At 39.9% G+C, this 25,953-nt stretch overlaps 1 protein-coding gene across 2 annotated transcripts in view; it reads right to left on the bottom strand.

Annotated features, from left to right (window-relative positions):
* Positions 1 to 25,953, bottom strand: part of SSH2 (slingshot protein phosphatase 2) — a 221,629-nt gene that overhangs the window by 117,896 nt on the left and 77,780 nt on the right. For both annotated transcript variants that reach the window (XM_008147847.2, XM_008147849.2), the window contains one exon: positions 8,365 to 8,408. In XM_008147847.2, the coding sequence (XP_008146069.2) occupies positions 8,365 to 8,408 (44 nt within the window). The remainder of the gene's footprint in view (positions 1 to 8,364; positions 8,409 to 25,953) is intronic.

Raw genomic sequence — 25,953 nt, 5'->3', positions numbered from 1 at the left:
AACATAAAATTATTTACCTAGCTATAAAAGATATACCTAATTTCATCAGGGCTGCAACAATTAAATTTACTTTTCAAATCAGATTTAAGAATGCTTTTTATGCTACTAGAAGCCAAACATGCCAGATAAATATAAGAGAATCTGTAAACACATTCTTCAGAAACAAAGAGTACTTCAGTGAAATGAAAATTCTTATTCCTGTCACGTGGCTAGGAAAAGAGCTTTTATAAGTGTGCACTTATCAATTTAAAGGGGTTACTCCATACAGTGGCAGAAGTCTAGAACGAGAGGACAGCTCACTACACCCCCTTGTGGCCACACCCAAATGTTTGTAAACAGCTTGAAAGTTTTTGGATGGAAGTGGAGATTTAGATTTCAGAAGGGCCAATAGCAAAAGATGTTCAGTTCGGTGTGATCATTAGGACCAGTTTTTAATACATGGAAAACTCTAGTTTTGTAAATCAAACATATGTCATATATATATATCTATCTATCTATCTATCTATCTATCTATCTATATATATATATTTACAATGGACTTTTCTTCTTTTCCACTTTCTAAAAATATTAAAGTACAATGAAATACCACCACACATTGATTAGTATGTCCACTATCCAAAAAACAGAAAATAACAAGTGCTGTTGAGGAAATGAAGAAATTGAAACCCTTGTGCACTATTGGTGGTAGTGTAAAATGGTCCAGTATGGTGGGTACTCAAATAACTAAAAAATAAAAAAATAAATAAATTACCATATGACCCATAATTCTGGGTATATACCCAATTAAAATCAAGGTTACAAGAAATTGGTACAACCATGTTCATAGCAACATTATCCATAATAGCCAAAAGGTAGCAGCAACACATATGTCCATTAACAGAAGAATGGATAAACAAAATGTGGCATATGCTTACAATAGAATATTATTCAGCCTTAAAAAGGAAAAAATTCTGACATATGCAGCAACATGAATGAACCTTATGCTAAGTCAAATAAGCCAGTCACAAACGGACAAACATTGTATGAATCCACTTATATGAGGTACCTATAGTAATCAAATTCTCAGAGATGAAAATAGAATGTTGGTTGCCAGGAGCTGGGTTAAGGAGAGGTTCAGGAATGATTATTTAATGGGTATAGAGTTTCAGTTTTAGAAGTAAAATATTCTCTAGGTTAATATATTCTTTAACTAGAACATGTACTGAGGGAGAAGCACATTTGTCTTCTTTTCACAGACAAAAGATGGACAATACAGTGCATTTATTGTCATTATATTTAAATCCATGAACAAATTATTTCATCAAATAGGCTGGAATTAAATGAAATCATATCTCAAAAGGAAAAATAAACAAAGATAAAGAAAACTTGATGAGGTATCAGAGACAGATTTGGAGGAAAGATTTTCCCACAAATTGAATGAATTAGTAACACAATACTATGGTGAAACTATATATTACACAAAGACATGCCCTGATTCATTTCTAATAAAACTATCATTTCTAGTAGATATGTCAACATTATTTTATTATCATTTATTCATTCCACAAACATTTACTGAGTGCTAACTACATGCTAATTGCTGTGGATACTGAGATAAAAGACACAGTTACTGTCCTCATATTTTGAAAGATGAAGAACTTGGCTGTCGTGAATAGTGCAGCAATGAACATGAGTGTACAAATTTCTCAAGACCCGGCTTTTAATTCCTTTTTGTAAATACCGAGAAGTGGAATTGCTGGATCACATGGTAATTCTATTGTTAATTTTCTGAAGACTCACCATTCTTTAATCATTTAACATTCCTATCAATAGTGCACAAGGGTTTAAATTCTTCGCATCCTCAACAACACTTATTATTTTGTTTTTTTCAGTAGTGGACATCCTAATGATGTGAGTTGGTATCATGTAGTTTTGATTTGCATTTCCCTAATGATTAGTGATGTTGAATAACTTTTCATACGTTTATTGGCCATTTGTTTACTTTTTTTGAAGCAATGTCTATTCAAGTTCTTTGCCGATTTTTAGAAATATATATTTTTATGGATTTTAGAGAGGAAGGGAGAAGGAGAGACAGATGAGAATCATTGATCAGTTGCCTCCTGCACGTCCCCTACTGGAGATCAAGCCTGAAACCTGGGTATGTGCCCTGCCTGGGAATCCAATTGTGACCTCCTGGTTCATAGGTATACGCTCAACCCTGAGCTACATCGGGTGGGCTCTTTGCCCATTTTTAAATTGAGTTTGTGTTATGGTTAATTTTATGGTTGACTAGGCTTAAGGATGACCAGGTATATGGTTAAACATTATGTCTCTGAGGGGGATTCTGGATAAGATTAATATTTGAAACAGTAGATTGAGTAAAACAGATTGCCCTCTCCAATGTGGGTAGGTAAGAAAGAATTCACTCTCTCTGTCTGACTATCTTTGAGCTAAGGCATTTGTCTTCTCCTGACTTCAGACTTAGACTGGAAGTTTCACCATCAGCTCTCCAGGGTCTCCGACCGGCAAACCTTGAGACTTCTCAGCTTCCATAATGTGTGAGCTAATTCCTTAAAACAAATCTATCTATATATTTCCTATTGATTCTGTTTCTCTGGGATACCCTGACTAATATAGATTTTGGTACTGAGAAGTAGGGTGCTACTATAATGAATACCGAAGAATGTGGAAGGGGCTTTGGAACTGGATAATGGGGTAGAGGCTGGAAAAATTTTGAAATGTGTGCTAGAAAAAGCTAAGATTGCCATGAAGGGAGTGTTAAAAGGCAATTCTGGTGAGAACTCAGAAAGAAAAGAGGAGAGCTGGAGAAAAAGCCCTCAAAGTTCTTAGAGTACATAATAATCCTATCTAATAATAGACAAATATGCAAATTGACCATACCTCCGACATACCCACAAGCCACACCCACCATCCAATCAGAGCGAGTATGCAAATTAACCCAAACCAAGATGGCTATAGCCACAGAGAGCAAGGTTTCCTAGGTAACAGAGGAAGCCAAGCTTTCTGCCAGCCGTTGCAGGCCTAAGCCTCCACTCAAGCTACAAAGTTTCAATTATAGAAGGTAAACAAATTCAAACAAATGGCGGCAGAATGGAGCTTGAGAGAGCAGGCCAGGGTTGCCGCTGGCAACAGGGGAAGCAAAGCTTTCCACCCACCCTGGCTGGGCCCAGGCCTCCGCTTAAGGCTACAAAGTTTCAATTATAACCTCAACACAAATGGCTGCGGGCCTCGGAGGGAGCCCCAGGCTTGGCTCTGCTCCAGGCTACAAAGTTTCAATTGTAGAAGGAAAATAAATTCCAGATACCAGGACCTCTGCTTGCATTGCCAGGGGGCATGGCCCGCCTGCAAACCACCACAGGCCACTCGCTCAGGCTGCCCCACGCCCCAAGGGAACCCCACCCTGATCAGGGACACCTTTCAGGGCAAACCAGCTGGCCCCCACCCCTGTACCAGGCCTCTATCCTATCTAATAAAAGAGTACTATGCAGATTGATCATCACTGCAACACATAATATAGCTGCCCCCATGTGGTCAAAGATCCTGCCCCCATGTGGACACAAGATGGCCACCACAAGATGGCCAGCAGGAGAGGGCAGTTGGGAGGCACCCGGCCTGCAAGGGAGGGCAGTTGAGAAGGACCAGGCCTGCAAGGGAGGGAAGTTGGAGGTGATCAACCCTGCAGGAGAGGGCAGTTAGGGGTGACCAGGCCGGTAGAGGAGGGAAGTTGGGGGCAAACAGGCTGGCAGCAGAGTGGTTAGGGGGTGATCAGGCTGGCAGGCAGAAGCGGTTAGGGGCAATCAGGAAGGCAGGCAGGCAAGCAGTTGGGAGCCAGCAGTCCTGGATTGTGAGAGGGATGTCCGAGAGGGTACAGGCTGGGCTGAGGGACAACCCCCCTCCGTGCACGAATTTCATGCACCGGGCCTCTAGTCATGAATAGAATGTTGGCAGAAATATGGGCAGTGAAAGTCATTCTGATGAGGTCTCATACAGAAATGAGGAGTATGGTACAGGCATGGAGGAAAGGCAACCCTTGTTATAAAGCAGCAAAGGACTTGGCTGAATGGTGTTTGTGTTCTAATATTTTGAGGAAAGTATAGTTTGTAAGAGATGAAACTGGATATTCAGTACAGGAAATTTCTAAGCAAAGTGTTGAAGGAGCAGCCTAGTTCCTTCTTCCTCCTTACAGTAAAATACAAGAAGAGAGAAATGAATTGAAGAAGGAATTGTGAAGCAAAAAAGAACTTAAGGATTTGGAAAATTTTCAGCTTGTCCATATTGCAAAACAATAGAGCATGTTCCTAAGTGAATACGAAGTGTATGGTGGCCAACTATTTGTAAGGAGATTAATTTGTGAACCAATCGGCCATCTAAACAGAAGCCAGGATTGGGATTATCAGCAGAAATACTGCCACCTGAGACTGAAGAAAATAAAGAAAATGATTCAAAATGAAGCAAGTATGAACATGCATTACTCTTCAAGAAAAAGGAAGAAGGACCCCAAAGGCAATTTCAGAGATCATTAGGGCTGCTACTCCCACCACAGGACTGGAGTTCAAGGGACAAGGTTGCCTCTACCTTGGTTCAAAGGGCAGTACCACCACCCAGAAGAATGTCATGTAGGTCAGCAATTATAGAACATAGCACGGGTAGCACTTCAAGGGAGCCAAAGGTGCAGGGTTGCCCCATGGGGATGATACCACCACCCCAGTAACTCCTGAAAAAAATCACTGCCCCCGTAGGTCCAGAAGGCAAAGTACCAAACCGAAGAGGATTATTCTTGAGCCTTAAGATCTAACGAAATTTGCCTCGCTAAATTTTGGACTTACTTGGGGCCTGTTACCTCTTCTTTTTACCTATTTCTCCCTTTTGGAATGGTAATGTGTATTCTATGACTGTCCTACCATTGTATTTTGAAGTACATAATTTACCTGGATTCACAGGTTCATAGTTGGAAAAGGATTCTTCCCCAAGTCTCACCCATATCTGATGAGACTTTGGACTTTGAGATGTAGAGTGATGCTAGAATGAGTTAAGACTTTTGGGACTGTTGGGATGAAATCAATATAGTTTGTATGTGAGAAGGACATATATTGGGGGAGGGGAGGGGTTGAATATTATGGGCTGAATGTTTGTGTCCCCCCAATTCCATACATTGAAGCCCTAACCCCTAATGTGATGGTATTTAAAGATAGGGGCCTTTGAGAGGTAACTAAGGTTAAATGATGCCATGAAAGTAGGGCCCCCATAGTAGGGTTAGTGGCCATATAAAAAGAGAAAGAGACCAGAGCACCCTCTCACAGCCATGGGAGGACACAGCAAGAAGACAGCTGTCTACAAGCCAGAAAGAGGGCTCTCACCAGGAACTAAATCTGCCTACACAATGATCTTAGACTTTCCAGCCTCCAGAAAGTGAAAAATAAATGCCTGCTGTTTAAGTCACTAGGTCCTATATAATAAAAACCTAGGTGGCGTCATGCCCTCGTGTGACATCATCTCAAGAGGGCCACCTAAGATGGCTGCCCTCATGTCATCACAAGATGGCCTCCACAAGATGGCTGGCAGGGGAGGGCAGTTGTGGGTGATTAGGCTGGCAGGGGAGGGCAGTTGGGAGTGAACAGGGGAGGGCAGTTGGGGGCGATGGGGTCAGCAGGGGAGGGCAGTTGGGGGCAATTGGACCGGCAGGGGAGCAGTTAGGTGTTAATCAGGCCAGCAGGGAAGTGGTTAGGGAGCAATCAGGCTGGCAGGCAGAAGTGGTTAGGGGCAATCAGGCAGGCAGGCAGGTGAGCGGTTAGGAGCCAGCAGTCCCGGATTGTGAGAGGGATGTCCGGCAGTGGCACATCCCCCAAGGGGCCCCAGATTAGAGAGGGTGTAGGCTGGGCTGAGGGACAACTCCCCTCCATGCATGAATTTTGTGCACCGGGCCTCTAGTTTTATTATAAGAGCCCGAGCTGACTAAGATAGGTTGTTTGGGTCTTTTGTTGTTGAGTTGTAAGAGTTCTTTATATATTCTGGACTTTAGCCCTGTATATGATTTTCAAGTATTTTCTCCTATTTTCTGGGTTGTCTTTTCATTGTTTTTTAAAGGCATCATGATTAGGTCTAATTATATTAAAAGTACTTTTAACTTATGACTTTTCCAATAAATGGCATTTGGTTAAAATAAGAGATCATAAATGCAACATCTTCTTTATTACCTGGAACTGGCATTAGTTTAATGATATGCTATTTACTCTTCAATTCCCTACTACAAACCACAATTGAACCCACAAATTGACAAGATGAGTTTAGGCATGCTCAATCAAGAGATGCTAACTCAATGCTTGTTTATTCTGTGGTAAGTGATGGAGAATGGCAGAGTAGTAGCCAAGTATACAAAAATCAACCTCTTACATACCATCTAGCTACAAGGGGCATTCATTTGACACTCATGAGAAGTTTCTTTGCTTTAAGTCAGACTAAAGCAATTAGAGTTAGAAATAGCCTGGGAAACACACAGTGTAAGAAATTACAACAGGAAAGTAAATTTTGATTTTTTAAAATGAGTGCAACTACATTTTTCTTTATTTCTTATTTTTACACATAATCATTTTCTTTTGACTAGAAGAAGCCTATAAATACCCTCTGCTAGTCATATTAATGATTTATTAGCAACAATTTTTTAAACAGGGGTCTTTGTGGTTATAAATGGCTTGACAATTAGGTGCTGTGAATAAAATAGACTTCACTGCTTCATCATTATGTAATTTTTTGGAACAACAATTATCTTCATAGATGCCAAGCCAATACATAAAGCTTAATATTAACCCAGAGACCTTTAAATTTGGTCTACTAGAAAGTTTAAGAATCCTTTGGAATTCTTTTTCATTCTAATGGAAATAAGATTATGATGCCTCTGGTAAGCATTCAGCTAAAATTTCTTCTGGTTTCTATCTTTTAACCCTATGTAAAAAAAAGACACTTCACTATCAGATATTCCCTAAGCACCAAAATTTTTGTGATAACCAAGACAGGAAAAATATTGCCAATAACCTTAGTTACTGAGGAAAAGGAACTTTTTATGTTAGGTTGTAGTTTATAAGAGTGAGGTATATATCAACAAACACCTGGTAGTTTATCTTTAAGGAAGCATTTCCTTTAGCCAGCTTCTCCACAATGAGCATGCTTATTGTACCCTTTCCCTGTATCATCCAGAATGGCTCATGTGATTGAGTTCAGAGGACACAACTTTGGTAACATTTAAATGACCATGTAGAATTTGCGAGGACTCTTTCTTGTGGGAGGGAGTTGATTTTAAAAACTACTTAAAGGAGGTAATATAAATGTTGGATGTCTCATACTTCTTGGATGTCTCATAATTTTTTTCTTTAAATGGCAGTATAATTTTTTTCTTTTACTGGTACCCTTATAACAATATGCCCACTATTCCGAGTGAGTGAGTGTCATTGTATTTGAAAGTACTGGGGATGTTACTCAGTATAACCTTTGTATTTAGAAAGTAAAATATTAACCAGTCTGTAGGAAATTAAAAATATCAAAATGAATGACAAACATAAGTAAAAAGCTGAAGGTTGAAATGTTCTTCAGTTGATATTTTCTTAAAAGGTAAGGAAAGTTAGCTTTTTTTTTACTCAAGATACTTCTGAAGACTTGGGCCAAAACTAGACCAACAATGGCCTTTCTGCATTTTTAAAAAAGCAAGCTAACATTTTATTTTTTTACTGAGGCATAATTAACATACAAAATTATATTAGTCTCAAGTGTACAACATAATGCAATCTACCATTTTAAATCTGAGTCAGTAACTGAATTCTTAAAGCAATCCTATTTTGAGAGACCAATTAAGCATTTTGGAAAAGCAGGATAAGCTAATATGAAAAGACTGAAGAAAAATTAGAGAAAGAACATTAATTACAGAAATGCTACAGGATATGGCCATAGATGTGAAATAAATCAGGCAAAGACAAATACCATATGATTTCACGTATAAGTGAAATCTAAAGGATAAAATAAATGAAATAGAAATAGACTCACAAATACAGAGAACAGACTGACAGTTGACAGAGGGGAGATGGGTTGAGGGGCTGGGTGAAAAGGTGAAGAGATGAAGAAGTACAAATTGGTAATTACGGTACAGAACAGTCACAGAGATGTAAATTACAGGATAGGGAATATAGTCAGTATAATAATAACTATGTATGGGGCCAGGTAGGTACTTGAAATATGGGGGGACCACTCTGCAAAGAACATGATTGTCTAACTACTATGCTATACACTTAAAACTAATACAGGATAATATTAAATGTAAACTGTAATAGAAAAACAACAACAAACAGAAAAGCTATAGGTTATAGTGAATAAACATACCTCCTGGGCTGTGACCGGCATTCCTCCTCTCCACTGTCTGCCTCCTGTATAGACAGGAAAACGAGAAAAACAATTTACAACCTGAGGTCTCATATCACAATATCAACAATGAAATTTTACTAAGCTTTACATGTAGGAACACCGTTTTCATGCTGTGTACTTGAACTAAATTCTCTATAAAAAATGACTTTAACCCAGGAGGTTGATATATATTAATAGAAGTTATTCCTGAAGACAACTTCAAAAATAGTCTACAAATTTCATTGATAACAAAGTACTAATCATTGAAGAATTACCTCTAAACACCAACTCAAGATGTTATATTATTGTTACATATGTTTTTATGCTACTTCAAATTCACAATGACCTATTAATGATTCTGACCCCCAAAGAACAACCTAAACAATGAGCACCACTTCACAAAGTGCTCATTATCAAATCACCATCACCATCAACATAATGGCTACTACTTACTAAGTATTTATAACCGTTAGGCATCTTCCTCAACACTTTGTCCTACTTATTTCTTATAAACTCAAAAGGTTGATGGTCCATATTTTCACTGATTCTAACATATATAACTTAGGATAAATCAATGTGATAAAAAATTACTGAATCATAGTTTGCCTGCAATATTTATTTTTTCTTAGTGGCACATAAAATAATTGAGTGTGTTATAACCTATGTGTGGGAACCATGCCAGAGTCGTCAGATACTCAAGGCCAATTAGAGTGAAGGCCTTGTTAATATGGCCAAGACCACTCTAACATGGGAATCTTTTTTTTTTTTTAAATATATTTTATTGATTTTTCCAGAGAGGAAGAGAAAGGGATAGAGAGTTAGAAACATTGAGAGAGAAACATCGATAGCTGCCTCCTGCACACCCCCCCCACTGGGGATGTGCCCGCAACCAAGGTACTGCCCTTGACCGGAATCGATCCTGGGACCTTTCAGTCCGCAGGCTCTCTATCCACTGAGCCAAACCGGTTTTGGCTAACATGGGAATCTTAGTTAGAATGTTCAAGGCTAAGATGCCATACACAGGTGCAAGGACAGCAATCTCACGGTACAATGCTCACATGTACCTTTCTGTAGCCAAAATGATTGATGTAACTATTGGCAAGACGCCTCTTTTGTCTAAATAGTATTAAAGTAGGTTACTGACCAGCCAGTGTGCTGGGGAGAAAAGGCAGGCACAGAGGATGCAGCTATGATATAAGGCTGGTGCTGCTGCGATATGAAGGGGGAAAAGGCTGGGAGAGGTGAAAGAGGCTGGAGAGGCTACTGGGGCTATAGCTCTAAGGGAGAGCTTAGGTGCCACTGCTATGTGAGGCAGAAGGTCCAGAGGTAGCGTGCAGCTGCTCAGATAATAGCTGTGGGTATAGAGGCTCCTGCCTCTTTGTAGGAAAGACGTATTTGTTCATCAGCCGGTGTGTGGCTACCTGTATGGGACTTTGCAGTGAAGAACTCCATCTACCACCCAGTGCCCCAAGAAGGTCCAGCGCCTGGCAGAGGGGCTCAGACCCAACAGTTAGTGAGGCAAGCAGGGTTCAAGAAGCAACATGCCCTGACACTTGATGTAGTTGTTAGCAGGATTCAGAAGTAGATACGGACTCAGAGCAATTGTGTTCTTGCTGTGCTCTGGCTGCTCTCACCCTATGGCAATTTAAATTTCAGTGTGACTACCTTACAGATAAAGAAACTGAATTTCACAAAGAGGAAAGAAATAAGTTGCCCTAGGAAACTCATATGGTGAAGCTAGAAGTAAAACTGATAAAGTATTGCCTTCTAACACATTGAAAAGCATATCATTTATCTCTCCTTAGCTTAGGTTAGAAATTATTATGTGTTAAGGTATTTCACAGATCTTTTCTTGGAGAAATAATGTTAATATGAAGGAAAAGTGAAAAAAGTTAAGAGAATTAATGATACTGTGGTGCTAAAATTTTCCTTACATTTTCTCTCTGACATTTTATATTTGTTTCTGGTCACCCTTGCCCTATTTGTATATGGTGTGAGGTAGGAGTTGAGGTTCTTTGTTTTTTCACATATGGTGATCCAGTTTTTAAGCATCATTTGTTGAAACTTCCCTTTCCCCATTGGATTACTTGTCTCTTTTGTAAAAAATCAAATGACAATATAAGTGAGGTCTATTTCTAGCTTTTTATTCTTTTCCATTGACCTATTTGTCAATCTTTATGTCAATACCATACCATCTTGATTACTGTAGTTTCTAGTACGTTTTTAAGGAAATATAAATCATCTAACTTGATTCTTCTTTTTCAAGATTGCTTTATTTTCCAGTAAGTCTATTTGTCTTGAAATCTATTTTATCTGATATTAATACAACCACTCCAGACTTTTACTCACTGTTTGCAAGGTATATTTTTTAATCTCTTTATATTTTAAAGAATGTCTTTTATAGACAGAACATAGTTAGATCTTGCTTTATTTTATCCATTCTGACAATCTCTGCCTTTTAATTATAGTGTTTGGTCCATTAACATTTAATGTAATTAAATAGATTTGAGTCTACCATGTTATTATTTATTGTCTGTTTATCCCCTATATGTTTACTCTTCTATTCCTCCATTTCTGCTTTCTTTTGTATTATCTGAATATTTTTATTTTGTTTTTATATGTTTTTATTGATTTTGTTAGAGAAAGAGGAAGAGAGAGGGGAGAGAGAGAGAGAGAAACATCGTGTGAGAGAGACACATCAATTGGTTGCCTCCTATATGCACCTGGACCTGGAATTGAACCTGGGTATGTGCCCCGACTGGCAGTCAAACTGGCAACCTTTTGGTGCATGGGATGATACTCTACCAACTAAGCCACACTGGCCAGGAATGAATATTTTTTAGAATTTCATTTTAATTTACCTACTGGTTCAACCTCTTTACATTATTTTTTATTCCACTGTTTTTAAAAAACATATGTTTATATTTGTAAACAACATATTATTTAATTTTGATTGTTTTGGGGATTTAAAAATTGTATTAAACTGTATGTAGTCTTCTCAATATGCTAACTACTATACTAATAAGATTCACCCACTTATTATATATAACTATGGTTTGTTCATTTTTACTGGGGTAAAAGATTGCATTATATGACTATATCAAAGTTTATCCATTCTACATAGATAGATGGGATTGTTTCTAATTTTTGATGACATCAGCCATGCTGTTACACATATTCTTTTCTTTTTTAATACCTTATTTTTTAATTTGTTCTTTTTTTGTTGTTAATAATGACCTGAGGATATTTTTTCCATTGATTTTTTAAAATTTAAATTCTTTATTGTTTAAAGTATTACATAAGTCTCCTTTTTCCCCCATTGACCACTCCCTGGCTGCTCCCACCCCACAGCACATGCCCTCACCTCTACCCCCCATCTGTGTCCATTGGTTATGCTCATATGCATGCATACAAGTCCTTTGGTTGATCTCTTACCCCCTCACCCCCACCTTCCCTCATAGGTTGGACAGTCTGTTCAATGCTTCTATGACTCTGGTTCTATTTCTGTTCATCAGTTTATGTTGTTCATTATATTTCACAAATGAGTGAGATCATGTGATATTTATCTTTCTCTGACTGGCTTATTTCGCTTAGCATAATGCTCTCCAGTTCCATCCATGCTGTTGCAAATGGTAAGAATTCCTTCTTTTTTACAGCAGTGTAGTATTCCATTGTGTAGCTGTACCACAGTTTTCTAATCCACTCATCTGCTGATGGGCACTTAGGCTCTTTCCAAATCTTAGCTATTGTAAATTGTGCCGCTGTGAACATAGGGATGCATATATTCTTTCTGATTGGTGTTTCTGTTTTCTTCGGATCTATTCCTAGAAGTGGGATTACTGGATCAAATGGAAGTTCCATTTTTAATTTTTTGAGGAAACGCCATACTGTTTTCCACAGTGGCTGAACCAGTCTGCATTCCCACCAGCAGTGCAAGAGGGTCCCTTTTTCTCCACATCCTCTCCAGCACTTGTCGTGTGTTGATTTGTTGATGATAGCCATTCTGACAGGTTTGAGATGGTACCTCATTATTGTTTTGATTTCCATCTCTCGGATGATTAGTGCCTGAGCATTTTTTCATATGTCTCTTGGCCTTCTGTATATCTTCTTTTGACAAGTGTCTATTTAGGTCCTTTACCCATTTTTTGTTTGGATTGTTTATCTTTTCTTTGTCTGTGTAAGCTTCTGATTTCCCCTTCAATTTTGAATGATAGCCTTGCTGGACAGAGTATTCTTGGATTCAGTCCCTTGCTTTGCATCACTTTGTATACTTCCTTCCATTCCTTTCTGGCCTGATGTGTTTCTGTTGAAAAATCATTTGATAATCTAATGGGAGCTCCCTTGTAGGTAACTTTCTGTCTCTCTCTTGCAGCCTTTAAGATTCTCTCTTTGTAGTTAATGTTTGCCATTGTAATTATGACATATCTTGGTGTTGGTCTTTTGGGATTCATCTTGTTTGGGACTCTGTGCTTGTGTGACTTTTTCTTCCCCAAATCAGGAACGTTTTCTGACATTATTTCTTCAAATAGGTTTTCTAACCCTTGCTCCTCTTCTTGTCATTCTGGCACCCCTATTATATGTATGTTGCTTCATTTCATGTTGTCCCATAGCTCCCTCAGGCTCTCCTCCTGTCTTTTGATTTTTTTTCTCCAATTGTAGTTCAGATTGGGTGTGTTTTGCTTCCCTGTCTTCTAATTCGCTAATTCTGTCCTCTGCTTCTCCTAGTCTACTGTTGAAAGCTTCCATATTGTTTTTTATTGTAGCTGTATCACTTTTTATTTCCTCTTCATTCTTACATAGGCTGTTGATTTTCTCATCCATCCAGTTTATGAACTGTATGACCCTTATTCTGAATTCTTTTTGACATATTGCATGTCTCCATTTCATTTAGTTCCTTTTCTGGCAATTCCTCCTTTTCTTTCCTTTGCAGGTTGTTCTTCTATCTCCCCATTTTTGCTCTCACCAAAGGATCTAGGTGTCGAGTCACTCGGGGCTTGTAGCTGCAGCAGTGGACTTGGTGGTAGGTTGTGTGGTCATGGGCAGTGGCCGCTCCTTGCGTGGTTGCGGGGCAGCTGCTCCTTGTGTGGTCACGGGCGGTGACTACTCCTTGGGGGGTCATGGGCGGCAGCTGATTGTGGGGCAGCTGCTCCTCGCATGGTTGTGGGCAGTGGCTGCTCCTCGGTGGGTGGTCACAGGGAGGCTGTTCCTCATGCGGTTGCAGGTGGTGGCTGCTCCTCCAGTGGTTGCGGGCGGTGGCTGCTCACGCAGCTGCTGGAGTGGTCTCGGTGCCTGGGGCTGCTATGTAAGGCTTGGCTGTTCACGCACGTGGTTGCTGAGCCTGGGGCTGACGCGTAAGGCTCAGCTGCTCATATGCGTGGTCTCAGTGCCTGGGTCTAAGGCATCTGGCTGGAGGCAGGGAAGTGCCCTCTAGAATTCACAGGAGCCCTCAGCTTGGGAGGCTGTAGTCCCGGCATCCATGGGTCGGCAGCCGAGGCAGCAGGAGTGGCTGTAGTATTCTGGGTGGTGTCTGAGAGCACCCTGGGTGGAGGTGAGGCTGGACTCCCAGTCACAGCAGCTCTCCCCTTCAAGATGGCACACTCTGGGAGAGATTACAGCAGTAGCAGAGGCTGCCTGGCTATGTGAGCCAGGTCTGCTCGAAGGTTCTGCGAGATCTAGCTGTCCCTCCCTCACTCACACAAACACACACACCACACATCCACACACTCCCCTTTCACTCCCTCACTCATTCACTCTCTCTCACTATTGTCCTGCTGGCCGCCATCTTGGAATCCTCCTGATTTTTTTAAAAGAGAGAATGGAAGGAAGGAAGGAAGGAAGGAAGGAAGGAAGGAAGGAAGGAAGGAAGGAAGGAAGGGAGGAAGGAAGAGAGAGAGAGAGAGAGAGAGAGAGAGAGAGAGAGAGAGAGAGATTGGTTGCTTCCCACATATACCCCGACCAGGGCCAGGAATGAATGTCCAACTGAGGTAATTGCCCTTGACCAGGAATTGAAGCCATGACCCTCTGATACACAGGCTGATGCTCTAGCCACCGAGCCATACTGGCCAGGCCTGTTATACACATTCTTGTACATGTCCTTTGGTCTGCATGCACAAGAATGCCAACAGGATATATACCTAGGAGTGGAATTAGAAGGTTGTAGAGTCAATAAAGGTTCAAATTTATAAGATAGTGCCAAATTATTTTCCAAAGTGGCTGTGCTGATTTATATTCCCCCCAGGAAGAAGTGAGAGTTAATTAATCTAAACCCTAGCCAACACTTGGAATCATCAGATGTTTTCATTTTTGCTTGTATAGTGTTTATCTCATTATTGTCTTAATTTGCCTTGCCCTCATTACTAATAAGGTTGAACACCCTCTTACATGTTTATGGGCCATTGTTAGCTTCATATCCTTCCCCTCATATATAAGTGAGCAGATAAAAAAGGGGATACTTTAAAAATGAGCAGATCAAAAGGGGGATAATTCAAATTATTTTCAGCTCTTTGGTGAATTTTTCTACCAATGAGAATTGTGATGAGAGCATGTAGAAAAGTAAAAAGCAAAAACACCCTTGATACTTCCTTAGAGGGCACAAGGGGCCAAAACCAGTTGCATGTACAAAGATGAATAACATTTATTGAGCATCACTATGGGCTTTAAGTAACTTTATGTTATTTTATTTAACATGTACCAAAACCCTATAGGACTTGCTCAAGGTCACAAAGCCAATTTTTGGTATAGCAGAATTTGAACTCAGGTCTATATTTCTGCTATAACCAATTGCCTCTAAACTAAGAATCTGACTTTGGTACTTATATCCCAAGATAGTGGGTAGGGAGGGAACTAAAGAAGAAAGCAAGAGAGAGAACCAAGATAGAGGCTGGTACTTGCTGCCTCCCACAACCACTTCAAAATTCAACTAAAATACAGAACAACCATCATTCAAAACCATCTGAAATCTGGCTGAATGGAAGTCCTATAATTAGAGAAGTAAAGAAAAAAGCACATTGAGATTGGTAGGAGGTGTGGAGGTGTGAAATGGGCTGGTCTGACACCCACATGTGGCGTTTTTTAATCGGGAAGGATATCTCAGTTGCAGAGCCTTCTGTGAGGAGCAAGGGGTCCCAGCCCCACACTAGACCCTCAGCCCAGGGTTATAGTGCTGGGAAGAGAAGTCCCTGTAACTCTGGGCTGTAAAAACCAGCAAGGATTGTGGCTGAGTGACATGGAGGCTGCTGGAGACACAGGCACTTCCTCTTAAAGGGCTGGCACATGAACTTATACAAACTCACTAACCTTTGAGCTCCAGCACTGGGGCAGTGGCTAGGGGGATCCAGGGACATACAGGGAGGAACTGGATTGTCTGGCATCAGAGCAAGAACTTGAGGGCGGCTTTCACCCTGACAGGAGTACTTGTAGGGGTCATTGTTCCTATGTTGCGACTTCCCCCTCTTGCAGAGCTAATTGGCAGCCATATCTGAGTTTCCATTGCCTGGCTCACACTGTTTGCTCTGCCCTGGTGATTCCTTGAGACCCTGCCCCATACAATTAAAGCCCCACCCCAAGCTGTTTGCAGAAGCTTTTCCATATGAATGGCCTGTCTTGGCTTAGGCTTCAGACTTTCCTAAAATCTCTCAAACAAGCAGCAGCTGCTGTCCACATACTCTGTACCTATCAATAAGAGGCCCAAGACCTGGCACTAGAAGCAGTCTGCCTAGCTTCACAGCTTGGCCTCATGTGGGCTCTTCCAAGCCCAACACAAGTAGCAGCCACCTGCAGATCACTTTGTAGCTCCTGCCGGGAGGCCCCAGGCAGTGGCTGACTTAGCACTTCCTGGGAGGCCCTAGAGCCAAAGCACCTGGTGGACAGTTTTAGACAATACCAGATTACAATTCTACACATTCATGAGCAACATACTCGTGGGGCAGACTCAGTAAGCACCAAAGCCCTACTGAAGCAAGTCCTGCTCCATAGGGGTGTCTCCTGCACAGCTACTCTTCCACTGTAGTTGCAGCTGATCCTCATAGCCAATTGGTCTGGAGGTCAATTCCTCCCATTGATGCCAACAGCAATCAAGGCTCAACTACAAGACTGTGGACACAGCCCACACAGTGGCACACCTAGGTGCCCAGCTCAGGTGACTGGGGAGGCTGAGCCACTGGGCCCTACAGGACACCTACTATACAAGGGCACTCTACAAATTCCAGGAGACATAGCAGCTCTACCTAATACATAGAAACAAACACAGGGAAGCAGCCAAAATGGGAAGACAAAGAAACATGTCACAAATGAAAGAACAGAAGAAATCTCCAGAAAAAGACTAAATGAAATGGAAGCAAATAAACTACAAGATACAGAGTTCAAAACAATGGTTATAAGAATGTTCAAGGATCTTAATGAGAGCTTCAAGGGACTTAGTGAGAATTTCAAGGATCTCAGTGAGAATTTCAAAGACATGAAAAAGGACCAGTCAGAAATTAAGCATACACTAACTGAAACAAATAATAATTTACAGGGATTCAACAACAGAGTAGAGGTTTCTGAGAATCAAATCAATGATTTGGAATATGAAGAAGCAAAAATACACCAATTTAGAAGAGTAAAAAGAAAAGAATCCAAAAATATTTAGAGAGTATAAGGAGCTTCTGGGACAACTTCAAGTGTACCGACATTAACATAATGGGGTGCTAAAAGGAGAAGAGAGAGAGCAAGATATTGAAAACCTATTTGAAGAAATAATGATAGCAAACGTCCCCTACCTGGTGAAAGAAATAGACTTGCAAGTCCAGGAAGCGCAGAGAATACCAAACAAGAGGATCCCAAAGAGGCCCACACCAAGACACATCATAATTAAAATGGCAAGGGTTAAAGACAAAGAGAGATTCTTAAAAGCAGCAGGAGAAAAGCAGTTAGTTACCTACAAGGAGTACTCATATGACTATCAGCTGATTTCTCAACAGAAACTTTGCAGGTTCTTTGAACATCCTTTTAAACATTGTTTTGAACTCTGTATTTGGGAGATTGCTTGCCTTCATTTCAATTACGTCTTTTTCTACGAATTTCTCCTGTTCCTTCATTTGGGGCATGTTTCTTTGTCTCTCCATTTTGTCTGCCTCTCTGTAATTGTTTCTGTGTATTAGGTACATCTGCGATGCCTCCCGGTCTTGGTATCATGGCCTTATATGGATGTCTTGTGGGGCTCAATGGCACAGTCTCCCTGATCATCTGAGCTAGGTGCTCCAGGAATGTCCCTTGTGTGGGTTATGTGAACCTTCCTGTTGTAGTTGAATCTTGATTGCTGTTGGCACATCTGTGGGTAAGATTGACTTGGTCTGACTAACCATGAGGATCAAACCCATGCAGAGGAATTTGCCCCAGCAGGGTCTGGTGCCTGCAGAAATCTCCCTTTGGGTGTGCCACTTTTGATCTAATTGGGTCATGCTCTGATGTGGTCTGAATCCTGCCATTGGGTGTGTTGATTTGGGGCCTCTTGGGAGGGATTCCAATGCAGATCAATGTAAAGCACTTCTGTGACCAGCCCTGGGCTACCTGTTTGGAGCTATAAAGTAATCCACAGTTTGTGGCTACCTCTGCTGGGTATGTGAGGGAAGGGCCAAGCTGCTCTTGACTGATAGGAAGGGTGGAGATGTGAAAAGGGCTGGCCTTATACCCATGTGTAGCGGTTGAGAATCCAGGGGGATATCTCAGCTGGAAAGGTTCCCCCTGAAGTGAGTGGGATCTCAACATCACATGTGAATGGATGTTGCTGGTTGGGCATGCAAAGGAAAAATGACCCCTGCCCTAGAGCCAACAATTCAGTCTCTCCCTCCTTGAGAGCCTACTAAAAGAGTGGCACTGTGGGCCCAAGCTGGCCATAGTCAGCTGACTCCTCTGCAGGGCATGAGCTCAGCAGGTCAGGGCCACTGGGAATTGGGAGGATGGCGACACTGGATCTCCCATAGGTGGGGAGCTGTCAGTCAAATACATGAGGAGGAGGGAGAACTCAGTATCTGACACAGAGCCACACAACTCAGTATCTGATACCCTGAGTTCACTCAGTGGTGCTCTGGGCTGGGGAACCCAATGTGATGTTGAGATCCCACTCACTTCAGGGGGAACCTTTACAGTGTTCACAGGAACAAATCAGCTTTGAGTCTGATCTTGAAGGAAGAAAAAGGTCTGAAGAGGCACAGAGACTGACAGGCATTTGAGATATAAGCAAGAGGAAAGAACAACAGGAATATGTTTGATACATTGGGGTGGCTGTGCACTGCAAAGGTAAGTTGCTGCAGACAGGCTGTCTACGCCTGATCCCGTGGGGAAGCAAGGGAAGGTATTTATTGGCATCTTAGAAAATGGAATAAAACTATAAATTGTTGCTTTGGTAGCAATAACACACTCTTTAAGGAAACAGCGGCTTAAACTTGGAAAGCCAATCAAGAAAAATTAGTTACTTTTTCTAAAGCCAGTAGACACTGGTTAATCACAGATATCCACTAGAGGGCAGACAAGTCAAAGTTTACACTTCGGTTGAAATGGAGAAACTGCATCCATAGATGAAATTAAACATACAAGAGAAAACTTCACATGTTGTTTAAAGAGCATTTTCAGTGCCTTTAACTTTGAGCAGATCCTTAAGCTAGGAGGTAAATATTTCATAGAATAGATTTATGTGGTACAAAATGTTTCTTAATTGCAAAATGGAGCAGTGGAAAAGTTACACTTTAGGAATCCGGCTTAGCTGACTGGCACAGTGCTTTTACATGACAAGCATACCTGGAATGCCAACAGCAGCAATCATCACTGGTTACCTTACCTCAATCTTCCCCACCCATCTCAGGCACATTATAATCACACACAAGGTAACAGCTCACAATGTGTATACTATCTAAACCATAATTTCAATCTAAGTTCTCCTTTTGGTCAACTGGGGAAGGGCTTGGTTTTAAGGACTCATATCTCTTTAATGTCAGAGTGAGATGAGGCTACTAGGTAGAGAGGTTCTTATTTGTGCAGTTTCCTCAGCAGGCCAAGGAGCTGTCAGATGAGGGTGTTGGTGGCAGTCCTCAGATCTCAATAACTAGGACACAGCATAAATATTAACATCGAAATAAAAGGGTTGAGAATTCCACCAGATTTTTTAGATACTAAGGCTAGATTTTGCAAAGCACCATAAATACTTTTTTGTTTTGATCTCTTGAAAAATGTCATTAAAGGTGCAAGGGCATCCCTATCTAGTAGGTTGACTTTCTGTCATTAGCTGAAAGTAGTTTTCTTCCACTCTTGACCAATGCTAGTATCATAGGCATTTTCTTTCTCCTTGGAAAATGACAACATTTAGTTTCAGATATTAAGTACTTCAACTGCAGGTGAATTTTGTTATACTGAAATGCTTGTACTATTTCCAACAAGCCAGGCCATCTTGTCTCTTAGACTTTGCTCTGTTGTTCTCTGTCTAGAATAAACTTTATTCCCTTCTTTGTGTGTCTACTTCTACTCATCCTTCAGATTGTAGCTTAGGATGTCCCTTTCTCCAGAGGTCTCCTTTGTGAGTTCTGTGCTCTTTTCAAGAGCAACCATACAGTTGTCTACTGGAAAAATTTTCACACTGCCTGTTTACTTGTTGGTCTCCTAGAAGGCAGGAACTGTATCTTAATCACCACAACATCCCAGCATTCAACAATGCTCAATAAATATTTGTTGAATGAATGACTGACATAAAAGAGAGGTCAATATAGTGGGACAGATCCTAACCAAGGTGTTTCATTTTCTATAAATTCACCTATTTACTTTTTAATATCTTCACATGGTTGAGTATATGTTTTTTATGTAACCATACATTTTAAAACCATGACATATATTAAAAATAAAAGTGTATACGCAGAGAGGGAGGGAAATGTTAAAAAGTTAAAGTCCAATGATAAACCGAGAAAAATATTTTTACCATATATAAAACAATGGAATGTCTCAATAAATAAAGCATTCCAATGAATCAATAAGAAAAAGGCAAATACCCCAACAGAAAAATGGGCAAAAACTAGGAGCTGATATTCACAAAAGAGAGAGAAATGGGCTGAAAAGGAAGTAAAAGTATGGTTTTGCTTGAAATAAAAAACAAAATTCAAATAAAGATGCTGTACTATATCTTCCTATGAAATTATTTAAAGTAAAACATAATAATGTGCAATACTGACTGCCAATGGATCAAAAAATGGACAATTTTTGGTAATCTGTATCAAGGGCTTTAGAATTGGGTTATATATATGTATTTTTATTTTAGAAAGAGGAAAGGAGAGAAACATAAGATGTAAAAACACTGATCGGTTCCATTCCAACCGGGGATGGAACCTGCAACCTCTTGGTGTACAGACGACACTCCAACCAATTGAGCCACACCAGCCAGGGCAGAATTGGGTCATATTTTTGACTTTATAATTTTATGTCTAGAAATACATTCTAGTACAAGATGATAGAAGATTTCACCAAGGATTTATGTACAAGGATACTGAACGCAGACAATTATTTAGCAAACGATTTTTTAGCTATCTTAATGTAAAAAACAGGAAAAGCTGAGTAAATGAAAAACTGCTCATAAGAAAATTTTATTAAGCCATTAGTTTATATTGTCTATTTAAAATAAGAACATGATCAGAATATAATGATTACAATGATCATCCTACCTAATAAAAGAGTAATATGCTAATTGACCGTACCTTTGCTACACCCACAGCCAATCAGGGGTGCTATGCAAATTAACCCAGCAAAGATGGCAGCCTCCATGCACTGCCCTGCCCCCCATCGCTGAGGGACCCGGGCAGCGGCGGCGCCCCAATCACTGAGGGACCTGGGCGGAGGCGCGGGGCGGGACAGCGCCCGCCCTGTGACGCCGCTGCTCCGATCGCTGAGGGACCTGGGTGGCGGCTGTGCCCGGATCGCTGAGGGACCCAGGCGGCGGTGGCGCCCCGATCACAGATGGCGGCGCAGGGCCGGGCAGCGCCCACCCCCGCGCTGCTGCTGCCGGGGTCCAAGCCCCGACCCTGAAAGAAGGCGGAAGGCAGTGGCCAGAGCCAAGGCCTGGGTCCCCAGTGCCGGAGGAAAACTGGTACCGGCAGCCAGGTGAAGGAAGGTCTATTGCACGAATCTTTGTGCAACGGGCCTCTAGTGTATTATAATCAGAAAAAAAAACATTTATAAATATGAAGTAGAGACATAGGAGAAATATACAAATTCCTATACTTTTTCTTTTCTTAATTAGATGTCTTCTGAGACATTAAGTAGAAGATTATACATATCATCTGACCAGTGTTTTAAAGGAGACATAAAAGCTTCTACTTGCAGGTGGCTACCTGAATAAATGACATACTCTCTTTCCTCCCTCTTTGAACAGCAGCTCCTAAACTCCTGCTATAGCCATGTGAACTCAGTTCAAGCTCACAACTTTTTCTATCCTATTCAGTGTTCTTTTTCTCTAGAGCAGTGCTTTTTAAACTGGGATGCAAGTAACCCAAGGTCATGCCTCAGTGTGGTAAGAATTTTTGAAACCAGAGGATGAATATAAAGCGTATTCCCAGAGCATCAATTTTACCTGATGGCAAGTAATATTTTTATAGTAACAGGGGTACAGATACATAAACATTTGCATGAAATTTAAAGTAAACCATAAGAACTCAAACAAGTTTCAGCCTTGTAATAGGCTCCTTTAAACTCTATATGCCCAGACTGTCAGGGGTTCCCTAATTACTCTCCTCTGCTGTTAGAGAAACTTTTGGTGGAAAGACTTGAAGAGCCCTATAGAGGGCTGCTGTATGTAACTTTCTAATTGAAATAAGCCAGTCAGAGAAAGATAAGTATCACATGATCTCAGCCATATGTGGAATCTAATGAACAAAATAAATCAATGTACAAAATAGATCCAGAGACACAGAAGCATGGAACAGACTGTAGAATCTCAGAGGAAAGGGTGGGAAGAGATCAACCAAAGAAGTTGGATGCATATATGCATAAACTGTGGACACAGATAATAGGGTGGTGAAGGCCTGGGGCGAGGCGGGGGGAGGTGGGTGTTTGGAGGTGGTGGGGGCAGGCTAGAAGGGGTCAATGGGGGGGAAAAGGGATATATGTAATACTTTCAACAATAAAGATTTTTTTAAAATCTACAGAAAGCAAATAAAGTTAAGCCTATGCTTAATATTGAACAATTAAAATACAAGTTAAATTCTGGAGGGTATGATGGGTTAACATGTATGCAAAGAAGACCAAATGCTTATGATGGTCTAATTTCTTGACCTACCTGTAAAAATATAGACATGTCATTTAACTTAATTTGGCTTCCATAAAAAAAAAAAACACTGAAAAACAAGTGCTGAAAAAGTTGATTCAGTACTTCAAACTAATAAAGAAACAAACACAAAGCCTCCAAGCTTACTTGAAGTGAAACATAGATAATGAAGGAAAAAAATATGAAGTTATAAATCAGAATTTGATCTAATTCTAATGTAAGTTACGCCTAGCTAGTGATCCCTGCTAACTCACTGAACATCATAAGGAGACCAATTATTAATAGTCTTCCACAGTTAAAACACTCTTTGCTTATATAAATAATAGATTAAAAAATTTGGCAACTTAAGGTAGGAAAACTTTAATTACACTCACAATACCTTTTAACCTTGAAAACACACAAACTCTAATAGAACAAGACAGCATCTCCCCCACTAATATAAATCTAATGAGAACTGCATGAATATAAAATGTTGTTTGAGAAAGGTAAAATCTTATGAGAAAGAAGCACTCAATCATCTGAATTTCTCCTCCAATTTGTTGAAAATCAGTATCATGTATTGTCAATTTTTAGACTATCGAATCCACCTCAGGAACTCTTCAGCTACTCAGTCTTTTAAGTATCCATTGTTTTTCATTAACTGAAAACAATAATGTCTCCTCATATTTTCCTCCAGTCTCACTTTTACTTCAATATGGCTCCTACCTACCTTTCCCTTCCATTTTGCACAAACCTTAAGGCATTTTCTCCTTGGTCTTCTTTGAAATTTTATATCTTGAGATAACTTTAGAAAATATTTATGTTCTAAACTCTGAAAAAATATTGACGCATCCCTCCCTCCCTCACCAATTAACAGTCTAGGACAGAAGAAATTGTTATAACCAACATTTCAATGCAATCCTTTTCTTCAGCCACCCTAAGGGAGTTCAGAATATACTTCATCATTGATGCTTACACTCATTAGAATTCTGACAATCAAGACAAATTACAGAAAGCCTATGATAACATAGTCAGATTATTTTGCTACCTACCTATCCTATATTATCTATTAATAATATATTGTTTGATCTAGATTTTCCCCCACCCCAAACTGAATAGAACTAGAGAGGAAAAGGGAGAAAAAAGGTAAATAATAAAAGCCAAGATGGGTATACCTGATTTACAGATTCTAATATAAGCGAGCTTAACTTTAAAAACATCCATCCTCGTTGTCATTTAAATATTTCTGCTTGAGGAACTAGTATAATCCCAATATGAATTATTTGCATAAATTCAAAGAACCAATAAAAGGCACCATCAATTCCATAAAAATGCAATTTCCAGAAGCAAAAGTAGATATAAAAAGGAATTCCCCAAACAACATCCTGCTCAGCAAACACTTTTGAGCAACTACCAGGAAATATTTATTACTTGCCTCATTTCCTACATAACTTTCCTGATAAACAATGCCTTTAATATCTCATGAAAAGAATAACCAAGACTACTACTCAATGTTGGTAAAATGAAACATTACACAGTACTATTTCATATAACTTAAACAAAGTCAACTGAAACTGGAGTAAAATAGTAGCGATAAAGTATACTGTAGATTTAAAAAAATCTTTCAAACTATCAAAACAAATTGAGATGACACACAAAATGCTTTCATGCTATATTTTCTACAAGATCTAAGAGGACAACAATTTTAAAAATTAAGCTTTGAAGAAAATCATAGTGGCTTTAGTTATATCTATGTGTATTATGTGAACACATGTGCATAGTCACTATCAATCTCAGGTAAGTGCTTCCACAGAGACTTGTGTCATGGGACTGAGTTTTTATAAAGTGATAATTTCCATACCTTTGAGAAGTCACAGAATTGAATACTCAGTATGTACAATCCAAATGGATAGTAAGCAAGATAGCTATCTGGGACAATTATGAAAGCTATGTAATATATCCAGATCTAATCCTCAGCCTTTAGAGCAACTGCATTGCATGGATAACTTAATAATCAATGCTGAGATCAAAAACACTTTTTCCTTGGCCTATATAAGTGAAGAGTTTAAAAACAGTTTCACATAAGTAAAATCTATGAAATATTAGAAAAATTTTGTGGTGAAGTAAAGTAAACCCACTTTTTCAACCATTCTACTTTACATGAACTAGGTCTCATCATATTTTCATACTGGAGGTATGAGCAAACTAATTCAAAAGACATAGTTATTGCCTTCATATTGGTTAATAAAGACCAATGACAATAATAGTGATGTGAATAATGTAAGGCAAAATAAGTGTAAACTAAAGAGTATATACATGTTGTAAATATAAAATCTGTTTCTCTATTACTCAGCACTCTTAGATTTCTTCAAAATGAATCCACCACAGAAAGATGGGACATGGTCCTTCAGACTGACATGGCCATTTATTAGAGAAATATCTCTTTTTTTAAAAAAAATAGTTTTATTTCAGAGAGGAAGGGAGAGAGAGAAATAGAAACATCAATGATGAGAAAGAATCATCAATCGGCTGCCTTCTGCACGCCACCTACTAGGGATTGAGTCTGGAACTGCGACATTTGCCCTGAATGGGAATTGAACCAGGACCTCCTGGTTCACAGGTCAACGCACCTTCTTTACCTTCCTCAGGTTCTAACACTCCATACTGGGCCGCCTCTCAATCCTTATTTCCCACAGAGACTCCCTCCTCATACTACTCAGGTTCCAACAATTGGCTTCCAGGCATCTCTCCCATGTATATGACCTCCTTATCCTGCTTGGGCTCCAAAATCCCACCCACACTGGGCCTTGGTTCCCACCCAAAGACACCTATCATGCTCAGTCCCATCTAATGACTTTTGTATTGAATTGTTAAAGAAGGGAAAGAAAGGTGTTTTATTTTTTAATGCTTCAATTATAAATACAAATAAAGACAACCACATTTATCTAACAAATATTTACCAAGCTTCAACCATGTCCAGTGGAACTATGCAGCTCTCCAAGAGCTTCTTTCCTGTCTGAGGAACCCAGAATATCTCTACATATTATTCAGGATGTTTTTCAGTCTCAAGCAGTAACAATAATCCACCAAAAAATGGCTTAAGGCCCTGGCTGGGTAGCTCAGTTGGTTAGAGTGTCGTCTTGATACACCAAGATTACAGGTTCGATCCCTGGTCAGGGCACACACAGGAAGCAACCAATGAATGCATAAATAAGTGGAACAATAAATCAATGTTTTTCTCTCTCTCAAATTTTTAAAAATTCTTTAAATGGCTTAAATAAGGAAAAGTATCATTTTGATTAATTCAGTAG

The sequence above is a fragment of the Eptesicus fuscus genome, chromosome 20 (genome assembly GCF_027574615.1).
Source record: "Eptesicus fuscus isolate TK198812 chromosome 20, DD_ASM_mEF_20220401, whole genome shotgun sequence".
NCBI lineage: Eukaryota > Metazoa > Chordata > Mammalia > Chiroptera > Vespertilionidae > Eptesicus > Eptesicus fuscus.
This window is presented reverse-complemented; position numbering and strand designations above follow the sequence as displayed.